The sequence below is a fragment of the Squalius cephalus genome, assembly GCF_949319135.1.
Source record: "Squalius cephalus genome assembly, chromosome: 3".
Classification (NCBI taxonomy): Eukaryota; Metazoa; Chordata; class Actinopteri; order Cypriniformes; family Leuciscidae; genus Squalius; species Squalius cephalus.
The window spans coordinates 19,260,343-19,275,579 of record NC_137124.1 but is presented as its reverse complement, the minus strand read 5'-3'; the positions used below and the strand labels follow the sequence as shown (position 1 = coordinate 19,275,579).

At 37.8% G+C, this 15,237-nt stretch overlaps 1 protein-coding gene across 2 annotated transcripts in view; it reads right to left on the bottom strand.

The window, feature by feature from the left end:
• Positions 1-532: 532 nt before the first annotated feature.
• The window catches only part of rras2 (RAS related 2), a 53,516-nt gene continuing 38,811 nt past the window's right edge, over positions 533-15,237 (bottom strand). For both annotated transcript variants that reach the window (XM_079867496.1, XM_079867497.1), the window contains exons 2-6: positions 14,359-14,446; positions 11,285-11,387; positions 9,008-9,116; positions 8,303-8,421; positions 533-6,167 (exon numbers count right to left, since the gene is read on the bottom strand). In XM_079867496.1, the coding sequence (XP_079723622.1) occupies positions 6,080-6,167; positions 8,303-8,421; positions 9,008-9,116; positions 11,285-11,387; positions 14,359-14,446 (507 nt within the window). In that variant the 3' untranslated portion in view covers positions 533-6,079. The remainder of the gene's footprint in view (positions 6,168-8,302; positions 8,422-9,007; positions 9,117-11,284; positions 11,388-14,358; positions 14,447-15,237) is intronic.

Sequence of the window (15,237 nt, the reverse complement as noted above, 5' to 3'; positions counted from 1 at the left end):
TTTACATCACAAATCAAAATGAATTAATGTCTGTAAATACAATTTTTTAACAGAAACACACAAAGAATATTGAGTCCAAAATTCACTTAAAGTGATTTACCCCAAAATGAAAATTCTGTCATTAATTACTCACCCTCGTGTCGTTCCAAACCCGCAAGACTTCAGTTCATCTTCAGAACACAAATGAAGATCTTTTTGATGAAATCTGAGAGCTTTCTGTACTCTCCATAGACAGCTACGCAACTTCTACTTTGACACTTAAAAAAAATTTCAAAAAGAGATTGCAAAACTAATCCATATGAATTGAGCAGTTTAGTCCAAAATATTCTGAAGAGACAAGATCCCTTTATATGATGAACAGATTGAATTTAGAATTTTTATTTACAAAAGCCCTTAACATTCTGTCAATGTAAGTTAATGCAGGATTTTCAAACTTTAATCTTACATTTATTTAAAAATAAAGACCAAAAATTGGTAGCAACTGAAATTATCCTTAAAAAGTTTGAATAAAAATTAAGTCATCTGTGATAGAAATATTTTATGTAATGGGTATTTTCAACATTAAATGTACAGAGAAATGCAGACTAAGGATGCTCAGGTCAAAGGCCATATATACTTAACCAAAAAGTGCTTAACACAGTAGAACTAACAGTCATACGATTAGCTAAGATCATTACAAACCAATCACCAGAACGAATCGCAGTGAAGAAGACTTGAGTGACATTGATTTTTAATCAACTGTATGATTTAAATGTACATGTATCTTTCTATTCAGAGAGACTCACTTGGTTGTTGTGGCCAGTGATGTCCCGGCCGTGAATAAAACTTAATTTCTACAAAGAGCAACTTGGGAGTTGTGTCAGATATACTGTATGCTGCGCAGCTGAGAAATCGATTCTATAGATGGTGTGAAAGGATAGTCACAGAATAAAAAAACTGGAAGATTTATAGGAAAGGGTAAGTTAGACCTGATGGTTCATAGGTCACAATTTTCCAGTGACTCTTTATACTCAGCCAGATATCACAGATTTGATGTCTAAATAAGGTCGCTATCACCAGGGTGAAACTCAAATCTCTGGTTTGCCATACATGCACTAAGGTAAGCCGAGCTTCAAACATATATTTGCAAGTCCAGTGACAATAAGCTGTCAATCCACCCGTTCATGACTCAGTTGTGCTCAAAGAACACAAAGCGGTCTCCCAAACAACAGTTCTAATAGGGTCTAGACAGTCTAAGGCACATTCTGAGCCCGTAAGAACATCAACACTTTTGTCGAATACTTAATCAGGGTGACAGGAAAGTGTTTTAAGCTGCCATTCCATTCCAGACCAGACAAATTGCTTATACCTGATTGGCACACCGATGCTCATTTTCATATTCCCTATAATAAGCCTTCATTGCCAAGAGGTGTTTGTGATTATTAAAGCCCACTTGTCCATGTCAATGTGTGTTGTCACCCATGGTGATGCTAACAAGTATACACCGCACTCACCCACGCACTGCAAATGCCACAACAAAAATACAACCCAGAGAATACATTTATGCAAATCCCTTTTTGAAGACTTTCACGTTTGTCATATGAGGTTAAACATTTTTATGCATTAAGAGCATTTAAAGTCTGGAAAAAAAAGTCATGATTTCATCATGTACATTTGTTACATGTGAATCAATCAAGAACACAAACATAATTTGTTCAAATAACTTCAAATCTTAGAATTAAATAGTTTAATAGACCCAATAAACAGTCTCAAAAATGATTTTATATAGTTCCCTGACAGGATTAATTTATTCAATCAATTTGATAGGATTTTGTCTCATCACTGAATTATAAGACATTATACTGCAGGGCTGTTGAATGATTGAATCTGATTGGACAAACATTCTAAGGTTTGTAATTATTTTCAGGGAAACGCACAGCTAAAGTATAGTTCCAGGCAGATCTTGACCGCATTACAGTTCCATATCACTTCGCCAAATGATTTCAGTTATTTCAAAGGTCCATACAGCATACAACAGCAAAAGAACCAAAACCCACAATGACACTGACCAAGCAAATAAATATAGTAAACAATAGGATAAAAACGACAAATTATTTCCATGTTTTTTTGACACAAAATTACGTTTTATTATGTACGGAAAGCATACTCTTCTTTCTCCTGCTCTCTTACCACCTTGGTGTGCATTATTTTCTAATAATTAAACGGCCCGTCGTCATTATTCCTTACACAAATATTCCTTGGAAAAAGCTTCAGTGGTAACCAGTGTAAATGAATGATTAAACATTAAACATCAAGTCTCCCCCATTTCACATGAAATAATTTGTAATTTTAACATTTTTACTGTCCCCATCAATACATGCTGGAAACAGCAGTTTCAGAAATGTCAAAAGCAAAAAATATTTTTGCGTACTTGACTTCTTCGCATTCATCCTACATAATAGAATCCAGTAGATTGCTCACTTTAGAGAATTACATTAATCAAAAGCATAGAAATCAAGAATTTTGTTGTGTAGATCACAAATATGATTGAGTAAATCAGACAGTCTGTGTTTTCCATTTTGTCAGGGTGTTAATGCTCAGAATGTGTTTGTTCTCCAAGCCTCTTTGTCACTTGTTAAAAGGAGTATGAGAAAATTAATTCGACTGAAACCGACCAAACCAATGGACGACATCATAGTTCAGAACTGCATGACTTCAGTTCTGTAAATCCTGTACTTACTGTAATGTTAATGTAACGCTGTTCAGTAATACACTCTTAGAAGAAAAGGTTCTATATAGAACCTTAAAGAACAGGCGCTTCATATATAAACCATTTTAGAGGTTCTCATCATGGATCAGTTTATGGATGTAGTTTTAATTCAGTTATTATTTTGATTACATTTTATGAATTAAACAGCTTGTAAACAGACTTTATTACAAAGAAATAAATCCTTATATAGAACCTTTTGGGCATAAAGGGTTACCATAAAACTGAGTCAAGAACCCTTGGAATATATAGAAAAGAGTGTAGGGTGGCATCATCATAAGCTTCACTGGTATCAAAACCATCCTGGGCTGTGTTTCCTAAAATCATTGCAGCCTAAGTAGATCATAGAACATAGAACTATTGGCACCAATCGCCTCTACAATCTACGCTTTTGGGAACCTCAGCCCTTGCCATTCAAGGCCTGTCTAAGTGAACGTTTATAGTGACTGTACGTTCTCATTTACAATCGATAGTAAACAACTCATATAAAGCTGTCACTGCATTGATTCAATTCCATTACTTTAGTTGTATAACTGTCATGACATGAGCAGAACAACAGCTTTTCTTAAGCCGATCCTCTTAATTCATAAAGATGATAAGATACCCTCGTCCATCACAATGTTACCTAACACTTAGATCTCACAGAAGAATAGACAGCAGATTCAATAACAATCGGAACAAGCTTGTGACATAAGTTATCATACAGCTCATTACCGGAACACCGCCCAAGAAAAGCACAGAAGTTTTGTAAATCACAGGGGACATGCTTAAGGACAGCAAAATAACAATCTACTTGTCACATGGTGGCGCTTGTTATTCAATGTCGATTTAAAGAACGAAAGCTATAATTTTGTGCAACACGTACCGTCGTTCCTCGGTAAGGAAAAGCAAAAATAATATCTCACAGATAAATCATATATTTTATTATAGCACCAGAGGCTATACAGGGGGAGGAAAAGATGTGACAAATAAAACACAGTATGGATTAGATGTACACAGACTCTGGGAAGAGGAAGAGTCATGCACTTCGGTTCCTACTAGCTTTCGTTTTGATCTGTTTTGATGATAACTGGTATCTGGTAATGGACAAGGTTTTGGGAAGGATATGAACCCGAGTCATCACAAAAGGGTTGACCCAGTGATCACTGGTGAAGCGTTTTAGGCTATGAGGTGGACGACTATTTGCGCGAGTTATCGGCTTCACTCCACCGAAAGCAGGAAAGGACCACAGTTCAACATACATTGGCCTTTTTTCAGTTAAAAACAAAAACGAGATATAATTAAATACTCCTCTTTACATATACACATTTGTGCCGCGAGAGCGTTTTCACTTACAAACATATAAAAATACTCATTAACTAGTCTGATAAGAAAATAATGTATAAAAGTATATAGTAAAAACATTTAATCATGTCCATTCAGAAGATCACTTCCATCTTTTTTTCTTATATTACATGATGATAAAACACAAAAACTAAAACAGTTTGTATCCCTCATACAGAAATGCACTCTGGAAAAAAAGGAAGACGAAAATAAAACGTGACATGATGCAATAGTGATATGAACCTTTGGAGTATGAAGGCAGGAAAAAAAATTATCACCTGTCAGATGAGAAATACTAGATTTGAGTGTGAACGTCACAGAGATGTCAAACCATATTAAATAAAAAACAGTCTTGAGGGAATGTGGATGTCTGATGTATGATATTTTTTAAAAAAAGAGGATTTTCTCTGATCATATTCATGAAAAGATGCTTAAAAGGTGCCTGTGATGTCAGCAGTTCAACTGTCCCCTTGAAACAGAGTCTTCACACTGTTTCAGTCACTTAAATACGTTTCCAAACTGAAAAAAAAAAAAAAAACAGTGTAAAAGTGAATTGAAATGCAAGGCCAGAGAAAGACACTATTTCAGAGACTACTTCTCAGTGTCATCGATCTTGGTGGGGTACCTAGTAGAGAACAGACAACCTATTGTGCTCTGAGCGAGCAGACATCGTCAGCACATTGTGAAAACACTGTAAATGGAGCAACCTGAGTCTGAAGATAGTCTGTAGAAATCAGAGCTGAGAGTCAAGAAGGCTTCAACAATCTGGCTACAATATAGATAGTTCAACCAAAGATGAAAATTCCCATGTCGTTCCAAATCTGTTTCTGGCCTAAAACAACATTGTGTAATCACTCAGCTAAGGACAAAAAAGAAGAGAAATAGTGTCATCCCCCATTCAACATGACATTTAAATGTATTATTTTTTCATTATAAAAATGTAATTAATAAAGAAATATATTACTATTGTATTTAACATTATTAATATTTTATAATATAATAATAATTGCATTTTAAAGAACAACAGTAAAATTACACTTCTAATATTTATGGCTGTCTTAATTTCCTTGCTTTCTAACATTAAACCATAGGCCTACCATATTAGCTTTGGAACACATGGGGGTGAGTAAATGAATTTTCATTTTTAGGTGAGCTATCCCTTTAAAAGAATCAAATCCATACATGCCAAGAAGTCTTACAATGCAAACAAAAAAGACGGGAAAAAAGGCATCTTGATCAAACAAGAAGTTGGGAATCTGACTTCACTGCTGACAAAATTGGCATGTTAAAGGCTATGTACATATCTGCGAGTACATTAATGTGTTAATTCATGTCAAAACAAGCTGTTCAACCTCACACACGGTACTCTGCAACTGATTTTTGTCGTTATAAAGGTGGCCTCAACTCACACGAATCTTCAATTATGTACAATCGCTGCTTAGCATATGGAAGTAAAAACAGATATGGCACGACACACACACACACACACACACACACACACACACACACACACACACACACACACACACACACACACAAGCTTCAGAACATCATCTCACTCTAGATCGGTGACTAAATGTCCTCTGCAATCCCAATGGTGTTTCGTTTAGTCTTTTCATCTCAGCAAAAGTACAAATGTCACAAGGCAAGAGAAAAAAAATCCTTCAAAATACAAAAAAAGGAATTGTGTGTGTTTTATAGCAAATTTGTACGAAGCGATGTTTAGTGTTGGGGGCACGATTACCATATTCTAGGTCACACTGATGTCAGTACTCTAGTTGAAGGTAGAATGGTGAGTTCGATCAAGATTTTGTCAGTTTGGTTCTTCTAGTAGTGAAGTCCTAGAGGCACAAATGCCCCTGATAAGGCTATGAGAGACACTGCTGTTTTGAAGACATGCACATGTAGAAAGGCAGCGAGTTCATCCGCACAGGACGTGATGTCAGAAGGCAGGGTGTGGGGCAGGGACCGGTGACAGCAGCTGGGTGAGTGGCGGCAGTGAGAGGCCAATTAGACAATCACACAATGGCAGCCGCTCTTATCCTTCTCTTTGCGCGTGGGCTCCGGCGAGGGTGGGCACTCTTGCTCCTGGAACTTCCTGTGAGAGGATGTAACAATCATGTCTTACTCAGTGTACAAATCTTTAAAGGGGTCATATAATGGTACATGCACTTTTACAAGTTGATTGTACTGAAATGTGTGTTGGCAGTGCCTGTACACAACCATCATGTAATGATAAAAATCCATCCAGTGTTTTTTTTTTTTAATCTTCTTATATGTTTTCCCCTCTCTCAAATCAAGCCGTTCGATTTTGTGACGTCACACGGTCGGACGCCCCTCCCACGATTGTTGATTGACAGCAGCGTTTCAACACAGACCCGCAAAGCTGGTTTTGCTAAGAAGCTGCTCCTGAAAAAAGGATCGGTACCAACTATTCGTGTTCCTGCTGAACCTCCAGAAGAAGAAGTGAGTGTAACGTTTTATTAACCTTTATATTAATCTTTGAAAATCGCTTGCTGCACGCTTCACGATGAATGCGGCTAAGGTTTACACTCAGGTACATTACGGCATGTTTTCTATGTACGACGTTCTCAATATAATTCATAATCCCACGTTTATAATGAACAACGCGTTATGGTTATTGTGTTATTATTAAAAACGGTGTACGCACAGAACAGAGGGGCGGGGTGAGCAAAGCTCATTATCATTTAAAGACACATGCACTTAAACGGCATGCTGAAAACAGAGCTGTTTTTGACCAGGTAAAATTAGTGTTTTCTTACAATACTAATGAGAATTTTTAATTAAAGTATATTACAAACTTTTAATTTAGACCCTAAAGAATCATATTAGCTTGTACAAAAATGGCATTATATGACCCCTTTAAGCTTAACTCAAGATATGCCTTTAGACGTCATCCGAAACACTTGGCTCCTAATGGAATTTATTTCAATTTATTTAGTTATTGTTAAACTAAAACTCATTTTTGGTCATTTAATTAAAGGGTTAGTTCACCCAAAAATTAAAATTCTGTCAGTAATTACTCACCCTCATGTTGTTCCAACCGCGTAAGACCTTCGTTCATCTTCGGAACACAAATTAAGATATTTTTGATGAAATCTGAGCCATGTTTCACTCCTCCATAGGCTTCCAGTGTGACCGAAACTTGCTGGCCCAGAAAAGTTATTAAAGAGATCGTTAATATAGTCCAAGTGACTCCAGTGGCTCAATCTTAAGTATATCAAGCGACGAGAATACTTTTTGTGCGCAAAAACAAACAAAAATAACGACTTTATTCCACTATTCATTTCCTTCTCTCTGGATGTCTAGTTGGTTCGCGTAGTGTTTTTGCGCAGCGCGTCTGTGTTACACGTCACCACGTAGGCTCACTATTGGCCGACGCCGGTCATGTGTGTGTTGCGTGATGACGTGCAACACAGACGCGCAGCGCAAAAACACTACGAGGCCCAGAGAGAAGGAAATGAAAAGTGGAATAAAGTCGTTATTTTTGTTTGTTTTTGCGCACAAAAAGTATTCTCGTCGCATGATAAACTTAATGTAGTGCCACTGTAGTTACTTGGACTATTTTAACGATGTTTTAATAACTATTCTGGGCCGGTGAGTTTCGGTCACACTGGAAGCCTATGGAGGAGTCAAAATTCTGTCAGATTTCATCAAAAATATCTTAATTTGTGTTCCGAAGATGAACGAAAGACTTACATGGTTGGAACAACATGAGGGTGAGTAATTACTGACAGAATTTTCATTTTTGGGTGAACTAACCCTTTAAAGCTGAAATAAAATCAAATGTAAGCAAGTATAATGCTCAGTATGCGCATGACATTTTATCCCTCAATGCAATATGCTTGATTTGGTCTTCCATTTCTACTATGACACATAAATTAAAGAACCAGCAGTGATCTCTTTATTAACTATCTGAACGGACTGTCAAAATGAAAGACATTTTTTACATATAAAATTGGGTCAAAAATGAATAAAACAACTACATGTATTTCTGAGGTGATAACAAAACAGCGCTTGCTGTATTAAATATAGAACATAATGAGGTGATGTGACAACACTGTAGCATAATACTGTTTGAAACATGTACCGATTTACATACTTTTTCCCAAAAACATTATGCAGTATGCTAGTATTCCATTCCGACAACAGTCTGCTGTTTGAGTGCTGCTACCATCTGGTGGTTCCACAGTTATTGCATGAGAGACTCACCTTATGACTCGGACCAATTCGTGGAAAGCCTGGTCTACATTCATACGGATCTTAGCTGAGGCCTCCATGTATGTGACTTTGAGTTGTCGGGCAAGCTGCTGGCCCTCCTCCTGAGTAACCTGAAAAATGAACACTCTTCAATTAAAATAAAAACATTTTAAACACAATTTTTGCTTTTGGCTTGATTTTGATTAAAACAGTATCTCTTATACTGATTTAAACAGTACCTCTCATAAGATACTGAATAAAACAGTACCTCTTATATAAGTTGCCATTCATAAAATAAAGGCAATTGATGCAGTTAATTAGAACGTTCTCCGTTCTGACACGAGGTGGCAGTGTAACACCATCTGAGTGTCTTTCAATGGCAGAATGCACTCAGTAACCCCATATCTCTCTCCTTAAGAGACATGCTCTCTGTGATATTTTTCAGCCTTTCAGTGCTCTTCATTGATTTTCAAGACTGAATTTCATCCACATTTAATTATCTCTTAACAGTGACATTGTGCTCTGGGTATTCCATGTATGTGTACAGTATGTAAATGTGTCATTTTAAAACAAACAATATAGACAGAAGCTCTACAATTGATACAGTAGTCATGCTATGATTTCAGTGCAGACAAAGAGTTTAAAAACATTCATATCAATAGTGATTCAGTGATGCTTTCTGAAATGACAGTACTTGAGGTTATTCATGCCACTCACTTGTCTCTGTTGCTCCAGATCAGCTTTGTTACCCACTAGAATCATGGGAAATTCATCCCTGTCCTTCACTCTCAAGATCTGTCGTTGAAACTTGTAGATCTCTTCAAAGCTGAGGGAAACAAGGTGATGCATGGCCATTAAAAAAGGCCCAAACAAACAGCTTGAAACTTGCAGTGCATTTTCACACACACACAAAGAAATATGCAAATATGTATATATAATCGGGGTGCACAAAGTTTTTGGTTTGGTTCTCAAGGAAGCACCTGGAGATGCTGTTTGGTTCTCACACTTTACACGGCACACTTATCCTACAAGCTGTCGTCATCACTTTCCTCCTGACTGCTCTCCTCACTATCTTCTTTTCTCTCTATGGAGGTAGATGATGATGATGATGTTTTTATTTTATTTTATTAACATTAATGACACAGACAACAGCAGGAATATTAGGCTGCTGTCACTTTAAGACTAAATGCGCAGACCGAATACTGACACACATCCGGTTTCTTTCTCAACTGTTCACTTACGACAACCGAGAGAATACTTGCCGAGACATCATTTTGTATGTCTCCGCAAGCGCAAGTAAAAGCGTAAGAGGAATCAATTCGGTGTTCGATCGCTGTCTGAAACGCTTCTCTCTCCCTCTGCACGCTTCGGGTGTGTGTGTGTGAGTGTGTGCGCACAGATAACAGCGCGCAAGTCCAGATTTTCGCCTCTTCTTCCATGTTTAAAATCATTTGAATGTGTAAATTGGCAAGACAAAACATATCCAAATGATAAACTTTCACTCTACTTAGCAGTTAATCTGCTAATCACATGCGTGCCGAACCGTGGGGCCTGGTCCTTACAACTGCGATCCATTGCACCCCTAATAATTAATGAAGACACTTATCATCATGATTGCTATCTTACCAGAGATGAAGAAAAATCCTACTCCACTAAGTAAACGTGTCCGTCCCCAAATATGTTGGTACAAAGCGCTTCCCTCCACATGGGAGTTTCACATTCTGAATAGCACACATCTGAGGCGGCGTTGGGGACACGTTTTATTAGTCGTTATATTTGATTATTAAATAAGTAATTTAATTAAATGATCAATCACATTGACACATTTTACAACCCTACTAGCCATTTATTTAGACTAAAACCCTTCTCATTCATTTGTTGAGGAACATGGCTTGAGGAACAGTATTTTCACATCCTGTCATGCTGTTGGCTATATGTCAGTACAGTAGACGCATATTGTAGTATTAAGGCTAAATTAATTGATCGTTAATTTAAACGATGATCGATCATATATATATATATCAATAAATATATTGTTCAAAGTAGAGACAAAAAGTCTTGGGACTCTTTCTCATTCTTAAATTGGTGGAACAGTGGTTATTTTGCTGAGACACCTGGTGTCAACCTGAGGGGAACTAATAAAAAAAAAAAATCAGCCTTCATATTGACCGATAACCCCAATGGTACCATATCATGCATCCCTAGTAAGGGCATTTTCAGAAATAATGAAATGAAAGTACAGACACATACACCCACAAAGCGGAGCTCTTCCTCCTTACAAAACCTAAAAGTAATGCAATCCCACCCTTCCAGCTGAAAAGCAGCTATCTCTCTCTGTTTTGGGCCACAGAACTGCATTACAGTACACAGGATGACACAAGGTCACTTGGTTCTCATGCCTTTCCAATAAACTTTCCAGTAACGCTGTAAGACGGCTAGAAGCCATCATATGGAGAACAGTGTGTGTGTGCTGGGGAGGAAGGACATTGATATGAGGTCTCTGTTGATTCTAACAGTTCGAGCAGTTTAAATGTCATGCAGGAGGAGGAAGTGCTTGTCATGGGCTCTGGAGAGACTGCGAGATTGTGTGTTCAGAGAAGCCGGTGCCATCGGCTCTGAGCAGGGTAATGTAAACGAAGGAAGGAAAGACTGTTTACAGCATAAACACAAAGTGGGAAGGACCCTAAGAGGGCACAAACACTCCCAAAATGGCTGATCACACACCAAATTCCTCGAGCATACACACTGCAATGTGTGTGAGATCTGTTTATTTGCATGTGCTGGGTTTCACTCAACAAAACCTGGGGCATAAATTAGCAAGCCTCTAATTTTACAGTAACAGAAAATGTTAATGAGTGGGGGGCGGGGGGGGGGGGGCATTAATAAAAATGGAAAGACAAAAACAGAATGAAAGTGAAACTGAGACAGACAATGTAGGGGAAAGGGGAAGAAAGAGAGAAAGTTGAGAGAAAACATGAGTGGAACATTGCTCACCTTCCCCGGTCAGTGACAGAGAAGACGAGAAGGAAGCCCTCCCCTGTCCTCATGTATTGTTCTCTCATGGCTCCAAACTCTTCCTGTCCTGCTGTATCCAGGACTAACAAACAGAACATCCATGTTAGTCACCCACAGACTCACTTTAGCCACATCACCAATATATGTTTGATTACAAGTGTTTTCATAATGTAAATGATCTATTATATTAATATTTCTTTATCTATGGCTTAACATGGTTCTGTGTCATGTATATATGGCAATGTTCACCCAGTGTTTAGGATTGACAAGTGTATTTACTAACAGGTGTGACTCTCAAACAGCAGACTGAATAATGTATGTATGAATGTAACAAAAGTCTTACAACAGCCTTGAGTGATGCCAGTAATAAAAGGCTTTGTTTGTTTTCATAATCGGATCACATTAAGAGACTTGATCGCTTTATATGATGAACAGATTGAATTTATTCACATATAAACATTGATCAGCGAACATAAACAGAAGCTCAACTGAACCTGCTTGACGCACGAGAACAAATCTCTTGCGGAAGCTCAAATGTGCTGCGTAACACAAGAACGAACCTCATTGGTTCTTGCAGAAGCTCAAACGTGCTGCGTAACACACGAGAATGAACCTCATTGGTTTTTGCGGAAGCTCAAATGTGCTGCATAACACAAGAATGAACCTCATTGGTTCTTGAAGAAGCTCAAAAGTGCTGCGTAACACGAGAATAAACCTCATTGGTTCTTGAAGAAGCTCAAAAGTGCTGCGTAACAAGAATGAACCTCATTGGTTCTTGCGGAAGCTCAAACGTGCTGCGTAACAAGAATGAACCTCATTGGTTCTTGAAGAAGCTCAAAAGTGCTGCGTAACAAGAATGAACCTCATTGGCTCTTGCAGAAGCTCAAACGTGCTGCGTAACAAGAATGAACCTCATTGGCTCTTGCAGAAGCTCAAACATGCTGCGTAACACGAGAATGAACCTCACTGGTTCTTGCAGACGCTCAAATGTGCCTCGTAAAACACACAAAAATAAACCTCATTGGTTCTTGTGGAATCTCAAACGTCCTGCATAACACAAGAATGAACCACGCTGGTTCTTGCAGAAGCTTAAACGTGCTGCGTAACACGAGAATGAACCTCATTGGTTCTCAAATGTCAAATGAACATGCTTGAGCTTCAGTTTACCACAACTGATGAGTGAGTTGATAAATGTTTATATGGAATAAAGGCCTAAATTATATCTGATCATCATATAAAGCAATTGTCTCTCTTCAAAATGTTTTGGACTAAACCACTCAATTCATATGGATTAGTTTTACGATCTCTCAATGAACTTTTTATAGCGTCAAAGTGGTAGTTGTGTAGCTGTCTATGGATAGAACAGAAAGCTCTCAGATTTCACCAAAAAGATCTTCATTTGTGTTCACGCAGTGTTTAGGATTGACAAGTGTATTTACTAACAGGTGTGATTCTCAAACAGCAGATTGAATAATTTATGTATGAATGTAACAAAAGTCAGCCCCCTTCTTTTAACTTACAACAGCCTTGAGTGATGACAGTAATAAAAGGCCTCATTTGTTTTCATGATCGGATCACATTAAGAGACTTGATCGCTTTATATGATGAACAGATTGAATTTATTTACATATAAACATTGATCAGCGAACATAAACAGAAGCTCAACTGAACCTGCTTGACGCACGAGAACAAATCTCTTGCGGAAGCTCAAATGTGCTGTGTGACACGAGAATGATCCTCATTGGTTCTTGTGGAATCTCAAACGTGCTGCGTAACACACTGGAATTAACCTAACTGGTTCATGCAGAAGCTTAAACATGCCTCTTAACACACGAGAATGAACCTCATTGGTTCTTGCAGAAGCTCAAATGTGCTGCGTAACACAATAATGAACGTCACTGGTTCTTGAGAAAGCTCCAACATGCTGCGTAACACACAAGAATGAACCTCTGGTTCTTGCGTAAGCTCAAACGTGCTGCGTAACATGAGAATGAACCTCACTGGTTCTTGAGGAAGCTCAAACGTGCTGCGTAACACGAGAATGAACCTCATTGGTTCTTGCAGAAGCTCAAACACGAGAATGAACCTCATTGGTTTTTGCGGAAGCTCAAACGTGCTGCGTAACACACCAGAATGAACCTCAGATTGGCTCTTGCAGAAGCTCAAACGTGCTGCGCAACATGAGAATGAACCTCATTGATTCTTGTGGAAGCTCAAACGGTCTGCATAACACACAAGAATGAACCTCATTGGTTCTCAAATGCCAAAAGAACATGCTTGAGCTTCAGTTTACCACAACTGATGAGTGAGTTGATAAATGTTTATATGGAATAAAGGCCTAAATTATATCTGATCATCATATAAAGCAATTGTGTCTCTTCAAAAAATTTTGGACTAAACCACTCAATTCACATGGATTATTTTTACAATCTCTTTATGAACTTTTTATAGCATCAAAGTGGTAGTTGTGTAGCTGTCTATGGAGAGAACAGAAAGCTTTCAGATTTCACCAAAAAGATCATCATTTGTGTTCCGAAGATGAACGAAAGTCTTAAAGGTTTGGAACAACATGAGGGTGAGAAATTAATGACAGAATTTTTATTTTTGGGTTAACTAACCCTTTAAACCCCATCCCTAAATGCTCACATTCATCTGCCTCCTTTTTTAAGTGTAACACTCACATCTAAAAATACAATCAACAACCAATGGATAAAACCAAGTCCCCACTCCTCACCCTATGTTTTATTTGACGATGCAATCGGATATTGTGATATTTTTTATGAAAATATTTTTAATATCGTCCAGTCCTGGTTCAAACAAGACCAGACAAATATAACTTAATTTTAAGTGTACAAGTATGCATAATGCACAGAACAATAACAAAATGCACCAGTTTATCTGTAATATATCTGTTATCATCTATATCATCTATTATGTATAATCACATCAGAAGGTGCTTTATCTTTGCTGCCGGTTAGCAATATGTTGTTTCCCTACATCCTGTGTGATTTGTTTGACAATCAGTCTCTCTCATTCATCTGTGGCATACTTACTGTCCAGCCTTGCAGGCCTATCGTCAATCACGCACTGCTTTGTGTAGGAGTCTTCAATCGTGGGGTCATAGTCAGTGACAAAGTATGACTAAACACAAAAGGAGAGAGAATATAAACACAAGAAAGGTCAATATCACATCAGATTCAGTATGAGGAGCAAATTCAATGTTTGTGTCGCATCCTGTCTCCCAAGATACTTTAATCTAGTGGGATTTTGAAAGTATAGATGTCCCTTCACAGCATATAATATCCCACAATCCTATGCATGCGGTTTGGCGGATAATGAAATTAATAAAAAGCAGTTGAAAGAATTTTATTTAGAAATGTCTTTTTTAACAGCTCAATTTCTACAAAGAAATAAGCTTTGTAGACATCAAAAAAGTGCTTGTATATATCTAAAGCTCACTTGAATTCATTTTAGATCATTAGACCTGATGTTATTGTGCCTTGGAAGTTTGTCTGAAACCAGTTTCCCTTTTGAGGAACTTTCATACACAAACATCATTGACTTCAGCTTTGATTCAGGGATCTACATGCATAAAAGAGTACTTGTTTTGAAAGCTATGTAAATGAGGGCTTATACTCATAACACAACCCAACAGACAAACTGTTCTGTCTCTTCTGAAAAAAAAAAAAAAAGACATCCGCCCTTGTGTGTACAGTGCAAACACAGACTTCATGTCAACATTATTTGTGTGGCCCTCCGTTTGGGGTTGATAATTACGGTTAATTAACCACAAACTTTTTTTGTTTCCACGGGCTGTTTCCATGCTAATCTGAACGCGGTATCAGTTTGTAATGAAAGGGGGAGTTGTAAGGAGGCATTTTTCACATTTTCCCCATATTTTCTGTGCCTCCCCTCCCAGGAGGCTGTTTAAG